Source organism: Sinocyclocheilus grahami, unplaced genomic scaffold, assembly GCF_001515645.1.
Source record: "Sinocyclocheilus grahami isolate Dianchi unplaced genomic scaffold, SAMN03320097.WGS_v1.1 scaffold102.1, whole genome shotgun sequence".
NCBI classification, from domain to species: domain Eukaryota; kingdom Metazoa; phylum Chordata; class Actinopteri; order Cypriniformes; family Cyprinidae; genus Sinocyclocheilus; species Sinocyclocheilus grahami.
This window is the reverse complement of record NW_015505281.1, coordinates 44,300-55,818: the sequence shown is the minus strand read 5'-3', so window position 1 is coordinate 55,818 and position 11,519 is coordinate 44,300. Positions and strand designations below refer to the sequence as shown.

The 11,519-nt window shown below is 33.9% G+C and overlaps 1 protein-coding gene across 1 annotated transcript in view; it reads right to left on the bottom strand.

The window, feature by feature from the left end:
- The window catches only part of LOC107588361 (short transient receptor potential channel 7-like), a 58,774-nt gene that overhangs the window by 7,107 nt on the left and 40,148 nt on the right, over positions 1-11,519 (bottom strand). Inside the window, exons 6-7 of the mRNA XM_016276435.1 lie at positions 5,090-5,254; positions 722-938 (exon numbers count right to left, since the gene is read on the bottom strand). Coding sequence (XP_016131921.1) covers positions 722-938; positions 5,090-5,254 — 382 coding nt within the window. The remainder of the gene's footprint in view (positions 1-721; positions 939-5,089; positions 5,255-11,519) is intronic.

The following is an 11,519-nucleotide window of genomic DNA, read 5'->3' as shown; positions in this document are numbered from 1 at the left end:
TCAGTCGTTGCCCATCCGCCGCCTCGGGACTCCCCTCCTCTGGCTCCGCCTCGTCCCTTCGTCCCTGTCAGGCTACTCCTTCCCTCCGGCTCCACCTCAGTCCTCTGTCGCTCCGGCTCCAACGCAGCCTTCCGGATACCCGTCTCCGCCTCGGTCGCCGGCACCATCTTCTCCGCCTTGGCCCTCTGGATCCTCGTGTCATGTCTGCCTGCCAGCCCTTTGCCTTCCCCTGTCACCATCCCACATCCACTCCTTTGTCCTCCTCCTAAGTCCCCCTCCATCCCACCCTCTGTGTCAACGGCGCGAAGACGCGCCTTCTGGGAGGGGGGCGAATATTGATATTGATAAAATGATTTTAAAAAAGTATAATTAAAAAGTATAGGTTATAAGAATTGTAAAGTAATAGCACATCTCTCAGCAAACTGAATGAATTGAGAAATAGAACCAGTGGCTGTTCAAATCCCTGACACTAAATATTAATACAACTATTATTATTTAATTAAATTACTATAAAAACAGATCACTTGACAATGAGGTTCTCTCAAAATGGAATAAAACCTGCCTTATTTTTTCTTACACACATGCGCGCATACAGATGTGGTGAAACACACCACTGAAATGCATCTATAATCAGAATAATTTTACCTTCCATTATCTGTGCAGACAGACAGCGCTGCGGGGGTCAGAATAACACACACACACACCCTGACCCATGTCTTACCCAGAACCCATTTCATGATGAGGAGCTCAGTCCAGGAGAACTGCGTGGTCTTGACGCGAAACACCTGCCTCGGATGATCCGTTATGGTCTCGTTGGGGAGGTTCTTCACACCCTCAAACCGGTCCGACGCATTCAGAAGCAGCAGACCCAGGAAGATGGTGAACGACACGGCGTGAGCAACAAACTTCATGAAAGGACTCCGTAATATCTGACCCAACTGGAAGACAGAAAGATGAACATGAGATATTATATAACAGTATATAACAAATCTAGGATACAATAACTTTAAATAGAAATGATTGAAGCCAAAAATACATTGTATGGGTCAAAATTATAGATTTTTCTTTTATGCCAAAAATCATTAGGATATTAAGTAAAGATCATGTTCCATGAAGATATTTTGTAAATGTCCTACTGTAAATATATTAAAACTAATTGATAAGTAATATGCATTGCTAAGAACTTCATTTGGACAACTTTAAAGGCTATTTTCTCAATATTTAGATTTTTTTTGCACCCTCAGATTCCAGATATTCAAATAGTTTTATCTTGGCCAAATATTGTCCTAACCTAACAAACCATATATCAATGGAAAGCTTATTTATTCAGCTTTCAGATTCAGCTAAATCTCAATTTCGAAAAATTGACCCTTATGACTGGTTTTGTGGTCCATGGTCACAATTAAGGTTTTTGAGGAAAACATTCCAGGAATTTTCTCCATATAGTGGACTTCAATGGGAGCCAACGGGTTGAAGGTCCAAATACGCATTACGTAATCACGTTGGAAAAGTCATGCAAGGTTAGTTTTCATCTGTGTACTTCGGTTCAAAAAGGTAGGGTAGGGCAAAAAACTCCATCTCATTTTCTCCTCCAACTTCAAAAGCATCCGACATCATTGTTTTAGCTTTTTTTGTAAGGGTGTTTTACCTTCTTTGCATGTTCGCTTTGTAAACACTGGGTCAGTACTTCTTTCTACATCTCTCGTGACCTTTCCAACGTGATTACGTAATGCGTGAGGTCAAGCTAGTGTAAGACGAGCATCTGTGGTTAAAAAGTATAGAAACTTTTTTTAGAAAATGACTGTTTGTTTCGCTAGATAAGACTCTTATTCCTCGGCTGGGATCGTGTAGAGCCCTTTGAAGCTGCACTGAAACTGCAGTTTGGACCTTCAACCTATTGTTCCTCATTGAAGTCCAATATTTGGAGAACAAACCTGTAATGTTTTCCACAAAAACCTTAATTTCTTATTGACTGAAGAAAGAAAAGCATGAACATCTTGGATGACATGGGGGTGCGTAAATTATCAGGAAATATTTATTCTGGAAGTGAACCAATCCTTTAAAAGGTACGAAGATGAAACTTACAAAATGTACATAATAATACAAAGTTTTCATCCTCAAGTTTACATGACACCAAAATAAAACACAAAAAACAAACAATGGTGAAGGGGAAAGTCATTCAGGTTTAGCGCAACATGAGCCTGAATAATTCCTTTAAAGTGTGACTCATCAAAATTCCTGAAGACGATGTAAATGTGAGGTGAATTTCATAGAGCTGATGTTCTGATTATTAGCTTGAGACTCAAGCACATGAGTCTGTAAGGAATAATCCCACTTTGATAGATTGATTCTTTTAAATATTCGGTCATACAAACACATTCATCCACAACAGCAGAGAAGTTTGTCTCAGATGAATTGGCTCTTACTGGAGGTTAATGAAACAATTTTTCTCCGAAAATTCATCAGAGACTTTGTCCAAAATCAATCATTTGTATTCAGCCAGTGTTTTTCTCAGCACAGATGATGTGAAGGTTTTGATTGCCCTTGTGTTGAAGTGTCTCGCACATAATACCTTCATCATCATCATCATCATCAGTCGGCCATTCATCTGTCTGGTAGTTTTTCATCACCTCTCTCTCTCTCTCTCTCTCTCTCTCTCAGACAGTTTAAACACTTTAATGAGACATTGCTGTCTACATAGGCAGCTCCCTTCTAAAGGAGCATCCTAACTCAAATGGACCCTTATAAGTGACTGAATTCGAAAACACTCTACATAGGTAATATCACAGTGCTCTTCATGTGAATGAAACATGATTTCAATTTGATGCTAACATTCAGGGATGATACGGAAATACGGTTTTGTATTTTAAAGTTTGTAAAAATTGAATATATATGTTTTTGTAATTTCAAAATACATAAAATATGTTGTGCCAGTCAACCTCTTTATTAGGCTGCTGCTTTCCTAATAATATAATATAATATAATATAATATAATATAATATAATATAATATAATATAATATAATATAATATAATATAATATAATATTTAACTGGCATTTCTCAAATCTGCCACATAAAGATGTTTATTTATTTATTTAATTTTTTTAACAATACAATATGTGTCCTGATTGACCTTATCATGTCACGCAACAATTTCACATTATGTTTTGGAACGGAGCAAAAAGGAAACACAAACACACACGTTTATGTAAATGAACACACACCACAGATTCTATTGTTTCATATAATGCTAATTATAATATTTTAGATTAATCTTAATCCTAAAAGAACACATTGTGCAATCGTCTCACACAAACACACAAATACACACTTTCCCCGAGAACCTCAAATGCTCTTTCCCTTCCTCTGTCTCTCTCTGTGTCACACGTCTCTACAAACTCACAGTACTTCCTCTCTGACAAGCTCTGATTAGATTTCAATCCCAAACCCTTGACAAAAGCCGCCTGGTGTGTGTGTGTATATGTAGTGTAGTGTCTCATATCTCTCCATGAGACGGTGTGTGTTGAAGTGGCCATCAAACACAAAATCGGTGTGTAACTCCTCATCCTCAGCATGGAAATGAAGCGTGAGTGTTTATCTGTGCTTGTGCTTGTGCTTGCAGGAGAGTCCGTCTGTAATAGAGCTTGGAGAGATGTGTGTATGTATGAATGTTTATTCATGTGTGATTATGGAAAAGGTGAAGCTTTTACCCTATTAAATGAATTTTAAGGGGCCTTATCAGGAAAATTGGATTTTCTTGCTCTTTTGAAATAAAAAAGCTTTTTTTCTTGCATTTACTGAAACTAAACTGAAAAAAAGCTTATTTGGATATATATTTGAAATATAATTGTTTGTATATAATATAATATAATATAATATAAATAGGGTTGTCAGTCAATTACAATTTTTAATCTAAATTAATTACATGACGTGTCGAATAATTAATCTTATTAATCGCAAATTACATTTGACTGTGACAATACCCCCAAAAGATTATTTAATGTTATTTTTGTGTTAAATGAGAAAGTATTAAGTAGACATTACAAATAGTAGCTTTAGAAAGAAATATTTTATTTGATTCAACATAAAGTTTTACACAAAAACGTTTGGACTACAACGACTCAACATAAACTATGGAACATAAAAGAAGATCATTTGAGAAACATCTCATAATTTTTTCATGCAAAAAAAATTTACCAGACAAAACCATGCACTCGTGTGATATTGGTCTCGCTGCTCGTGTGATATCCCTTATCATGTCATAAATATGAGACAAAAACATTTTTGGCCTTTTTGCCCCAATATATTGAATTTTAAGGCATAACTGCATTTATGAAGTTGTTGTCCTGCATCATATTTGTCAACAGTCAACTATATGAAATGTAAGATGACATACAGGTCTGGGGTCGGGGCCAGTGCGTTAACTGCGTTAAAATATTTTAATCACATTATTTTTTCATAACTAATTTATTAAGTTAACACATTAAACTGACAGCCCTAAATAGAATAGAATAGAATAGAATATAGTGACATTACTCCAAAATATGTTCTGATTTTATACTGAATGAAGCTAAATAAATGTATCTTTTATATAATATTAAAGTGTCATGAAACTCTAAAACACATTTTTTGAGGTGTTAACATATATGAACAGGTTGCACATCAGTGAAAACAACTTTAGCACTCATTATGTCTATTATTAAGGTAAAAGTGGTTATTTTTGTTCATTTTTTTGCTTTTCTCAGTATTATGCATGAGAATGAACTTTTATGATCCAATCACTGTGCTGTATTATGCATGAGGTAGTCTTACAGAGGAGAATTCAAATCTAATGAAAGAGCTTCATCGCTGTCAGTGCATCTCTGTAAACAATATTTAATATAACAACACAGTGGAGCGCGCATGAGAGAGCAGTTTCTGCACGGAACTCCGCGATGAGTTTAACAATACTTGTTTTGTAAGTGAAGAAACATGCACTAATGTAAGAAGTCATCTGCTACAGTGTTCAAAACAGCTTGTAGAAGATAGTGTGTGTGATAGTGTCTTCTCATCTGAAGAGCCAGAGAAGCAGAGATGTGTGTTTGTCACCTTGCTGCAGGGCATGATCCAGTAGGCGATGGCGAGGAAAGGCAATCCGACAGTGACGCCCAGAACGGTCAAACACTTCACCCCGATGGACTGCTGCCGCAAACCCGACAGATTCTCATACCAGATCGTCAGCAGCTGCTGCTGGCAGTTCGGATGAGCCACAAACTGACACACAAATAGAGAAAAGAGAGGGACAATAAATCATATTACAGTAGCCAAACACAGAACATTCACATTTATACACACAACACATGCTATTGGGAAAACTGAAAATGTGCTAAACAGACACTGGAGTAAATTCCCTCAGAAACCGATGCTATATTATTGATTTACTATAAATATTTAGCTATAAAATATTTTTGTAATTAGATATATGTTGATACACAATAATTGGGTACAATTACTAAAATACTGCTATTATTTTTAATATTTTAGTAATTGTACCCAAATATGTTTTGATGACAACTTTAGCATTTCTTTAAAAATTAATAAATCAAAGAAGATCATTTTATCATCTTCATATATTATAAGAAATAATAAGAAATAATATATGAAGATGATAAAATGATCTTCTTTGATTTATTAATTTTTAAAGAAATGCTAAAGTTGTCATCAAAACATATTTGTCCGATCAATGGCAGACTACTTTTGTCTTAATAAATAATTTTATACTACTGCTACTACTACTAAAAATACATTTGATCATTTTTAAAGAAATTTAAAGAAGTCACCAACAAAACATATTTGTCTGATCAATGGCAGACTACTGTCATCAAAATAAAATAAAATAAAAACTATAATTAATATATAATATAATATAATATATAATTATTCACTTTCAAAACATGATCATCTGCCTACTGTAGCAGACTACTGTCCTTATTTTTATTTATTTGTAGAAATCTGCTGCGTTTTTCTGCAGATTTCTGATGTTTTTCCTGTTGTTTGGTGTTGTATCTCTATTAGACAGGCAAATGTGTGTGTTTCTTTACAGGAAATAACACAAGCCGTGAGCCCGTCTGAGAGAAACAGACAGACGGATCGTGACATTGATTTAAGGTGAGCCACCGGCTGATAGCGTGATCCAGAGCTCAGCCTGACCGACCTAAAGCCCACAGCCAGTACGTGTGTGTGTGTTTAGAGTTTAATAATAGACAATCTATTTCATAAGGTACAAGCCATATCAAATCCTCAACCTTAATCAGCAGCTCACACAGACACACACACACACACACACACAGAGTGAAGCTTGTCTGTCTTCAGTGATCCATTAAATTCGGACACTGAGAGAATGATGGTAGTTATCGCAGTCTGTGTGTGTGTGTATGTGTGTGTGCGTGTGTGTGACACACACGACTCTGAGGTCACCTGAATCTTGTACCTGGTTGCTGTAGTAACAGTCCCAGCATCCCCTCTGACTGTTTTTAATGAGAATTGTCACACACTCGTTTGAATAAAAAGATGCTTAGTGTCCATCTACAAAAAGCCCCAATTTGTATGTGTATGCATAAATTATAATTTAATCTGCATAATTTTTAAAAGCTGAACTTGATTTGCATAATTTTTAATACACACACACACACACACACAGTGAAGCTTGTCTGTCTTCAGTGATCCATTAAATTCGGACACTGAGAGAATGATGGTAGTTATCGCAGTCTGTGTGTGTGTGTATGTGTGTGTGCGTGACACACACGACTCTGAGGTCACCTGAATCTTGTACCTGGTTGCTGTAGTAACAGTCCCAGCATCCCCTCTGACTGTTTTTAATGAGAATTGTCACACACTCGTTTGAATAAAAAGATGCTTAGTGTCCATCTACAAAAAGCCCCAATTTGTATGTGTATGCATAAATTATAATTTAATCTGCATAATTTTTAAAAGCTGAACTTGATTTGCATAATTTTTAATAGTTAAATGTGTATCAGTTTCATACGCTTAATTAATTTTTAAAAGATAAAGAGTTTCTGCTGAACTGATTCTCAGGAAATGTGCATGAATTCGGAAGCTGTGATTAAAAGTGATTTTGTTCATTTGTGTCTTATTTTTTAGTCAAATATTTAAACTGTGTTATTTTATTATAATTGAGATACTAATATTTTGAACTTTTTGTATTGTTTGTTTTTATATTTTCAGTGTTAATTTTATAGGAATGTTTTATTTTTATTGTTTGTAGCTTTCTTTCAAATGTCAATATAGTTTTTATTCTTTATTATTTCAGTTTTAGTTTGAATTATTTTAGTACATTATGTTAAACAATTAAAATGAGAAATGCTGCTTTGGAAACAAACAAAAAAACTTTTTATATTTTATTATTTATATTTATATTTCTTAAAAATTAAGTTTATGTTTTAGTTAGGATAAGTTACAGAATGGGATATCAAATCTTGTTTTCCCAAAAAAAATTAAGTGACTTTTCATCCCTTTTTGGACTAAAATACATACATATCTACAAGAGCTCCTTAAGTTCCAATTTGGTTTCTCTCTGGAATTGTATTTGTTATCTATTGGAGTGGAGACAATATTTGACTCTCGTGCAAAACACTTGTTTTTAATTTTTGTCTATTTGGCAGAAGAAATGTATATTGTTATTGTGGTCATCCCCTCAGGAACCTTCTTTCAAAATGTGGATGCCTCAACTATCTGCATTACTCCCACTTGAGAAACTCACTTATGACACATCAAACGTTGAACAACTTTTGGAAGATTTGGACACCTCTTTGGCATTATGTTAATAACCTCCCCGATTCCCTATTCTACTGGATTTCTCTCTGGAATTGTATTTGTTATCTATTGGAGTGGAGACAATATTTGACTCTCGTGCAAAACACTTGTTTTTAATTTTTGTCTATTTGGCAGAAGAAATGTATATTGTTATTGTGGTCATCCCCTCAGGAACCTTCTTTCAAAATGTGGATGCCTCAACTATCTGCATTACTCCCACTTGAGAAACTCACTTATGACACATCAAAAGTTGAACAACTTTTGGAAGATTTGGACACCTCTTTGGCATTATGTTAATAACCTGTTAACTGGGTATAATTACTTTCCTGCCTGTTATGATTGAAATTTATTTTTGTATTATTTTAATGTATTTCTTTCTTCCCCTTTTCCCTCTAATGTATGTTTGAGACTGTATCTGTATGTTTTTTGACATTGGAGTAACCAACGAATAAAAGAAATAAAAAAATAAAACATTTAAGTGACTTTATGCTTAAACCAATAACAAATATCTGTCAATAAGGTCAGAAAAATAAAACTTGTTTTATTCAATTAACTTTTTTTTCTCCAATTTTTGTCCAGAAAACAAGACTTAATACCTTAAGTAGTTTTAAGTAAATGAGTCTTTATTATTATTATAGCATTTTTAGATATTTATATTGTAAAACAAGCCAAAAATAGCAGTGTGCATCTCTAAACTAACGAGTTTCAGTGCTCGTCTTCATCAACAATACACAAAATGCACACAAATGTAATTGCACGGTCAACATTCACAATTATAACATATTACAATCAATATAATCAGATTCTGTAATTGAGACACCCTCAATTCAAGGCTCAAAGGAAAATGGGTAATTATAACATTATGGCATTCAAGTGCGCTCATCTCATAAACACGATGATTGCAATGTTCCTCGACGGCTGAATTTAACGAAAGGGTCTTATTGTCACGCTTCTTCAGTCAATAAATCTATTAAGATTTCAATTGCAATTTGAAAATTATTAAGATTCAATCAAGCTGGCCTGTAATGAGAGCTAATCTCAGGAGGGTTTGATTAAGCTGAGGGCAACAGGACTAATTACTCTCACGTCATCTGCTTAACAAGGTCGTGATCCCTTTAAACCCACACCAGTGATGGATGACATGATCAGATCATGATCTTCACATCATCCACTGACTACAACAGTCAAAGCACAGGAGAAAAAACAGACTGCAGTGCAAAAACAAAATAATCACATCGACAAATATACTTAGTATGTACTTATGTTGTATCACTTGTAATTTATGCTAATTTTAAATGAATGAATGAAGGAATGAATATAAAGTATTTATTCATCATTTATTGTACTATAATTAATTTATACTGATTTTAAATAAATATATAAGTAAATACAGAAATAAATAAATACATATTAGATTATAATAAAAATAATAAATATTTAAACTTGTAAAGTATTTATAAATAAAGGTAGTATTTATGCACTACTTTGAATTTATGCTGATTTTAAATAAATAAGCAAATAGATCCATTTACAATATATCTAAATTTGTAAAGTATTTATACATCATGGAAGTATTCATTTTAATTTTTTTCTGATTTTAAATAAATAAATAAATGTACATTTAGAATTTTTGATTTTTTATTTAAGCTTTAAAGTATTTATAAACAAAAGTAGTACAGTATGTCTTATTGTTGAGCAACTTGTATATTATGCTGAAATAAATACATTTACATTTATAATTTTTGAATTTTTGAATTTAAATTTTGTAAAGTACTACACAAGAGTAGTATGTCCTACTGTTGTGCAACTTGTGATTTATGATAATTAAAACAAACAAACAAATACATTTACATTTAGAATTTTTCTTTATATTTTTTAATTTAAATATTGTAAAGTATTTACACACAATAGTAGTATGTCCTACTGCTGTGCAACTTGCAATTTACGCTGATTTAAATAAATAAATAAATGTGAATTTAAATATATATATATATATATATATATTTCAATTTTGTAAAGTATTTATACACAATTGTAGTGTGTTCTAATGTTGTGCAACTTGAGATTTATGCAACTTAAAATAAACAAACAAACAATTAAATAGATTTACATTTAGATTTTTATTCTAAATTAATAAATTAGATTTTTTTTAATTATTAAAATTTTGTAAAGTATTTATACACAAGAGTAAGTATTTTGTGCAACTTGTAATTTATGCTGATTTAAACAAACAAACAAAAACATTTTGAAAGGCACCTGGACTGGATGCTTTTATTACTCCAGTACATTATACTGAGAATGCCTTTTTTCATTGCTCAGATGTTGCTCTTTCATTGCTCAGGAGACTTGATGCAGTTGCAGTTATGTTTCAATGAAGTATCAATTCTGCCTCAGATATCTCCTCTACAGTGCTTGAGGAGAAATCCAAATTAGATGCAAACAAAGCCAACAGCTGACATACAGAAAGAGAACAGAGCTACAAAATGAACGTGAAAAGCAGCTCAGACCATTTGATGAGAAATGTTTGAGCTCATATTGAGATCGCAAACGTCGGTATCTTTTTGTTTCAGAAACTGTTAAGATCTCTTGTGAAACTGGGACTCGTGTGAGATTATGGGCTCTTTTTCTCAGGAGAAACATCTGAGACACTCATTTCATGGTGATGCAGATCATCACATGGCTCTCTGGATGCTTCACTGGCCATCAGCGACTGCATCTTTGTTTATCTTGTGAAATGAAAGCAGCGCTGAGGTGTGTCGCCACTGGCCCGCTGTCTCGCCTTCATTTCCTCTCTCTAGCGTGCTTGACATTTAGTCCAATAAGATCAGATGAAGCCAACTACAATTCTCCAGCTCACAGCTCATGGTATTTACCATTCAGAAACACACATGTGTGACCTAAAAACAATAGTCTGTGCAATGATTTCATGAGGAAGCTGATGGTTTTTCATATAGTTCCATCATGTCAGTGGAGTGAGCGCTGAAGTCAGAAGTTGAGGAAGTTGTGGAGCAATTAGCATGCAGACAGAGAGTTCTCCATCTGAGACACAGTCCACCAATCACGAGTTCAGCTGAGGTGAAGAACAGTAGCGCTCAGATACTTGATTAGACTCCAAACCTGAACACCTTGCCTCACCTCACGTCTCCAAATCCACAGATTTCATCCTGATCGGATATCGGATCGCTTCAGATTTGTTTGTATTGCAGTGCACATTTATATTTTCTTTGTAAAGCCCGACATATAAAATAATAGTCCTCAAATCTAATTTAGTACCTTTAGACAAAGAAAAATGTGTTTTTTGTCTTTTGTGGTTCATATAGTATGATATAGTGAGAATATGGAGGACAACCAGCTCAGTTTTATTCAGACACAAACTGATGCAATTATGTAATTTGATGCTGATATTTATATGAACAAAAAGTACGAAATTCTGATTGTAATGCAAATCACTGAGATCTTTATAACAGTATAGCAGCTATATGCATAAAATGATATAAATATCAGTCATCACTCTATATATCCAATAATATGTCTTATGATGATATTTAAAGGGGTCATATGATGCGATTTCATTTTTTCCTTTCTCTTTGGAGTGTTACAAGCTCTTGGTGCATAAAGAAGATCTGTAAAGTTGCAAAGACTAAAGTCTCAAATCCAAAGAGATATTCTTTATAAAAGTTAAGAGTCAGCCACGCCTACCTAAAAC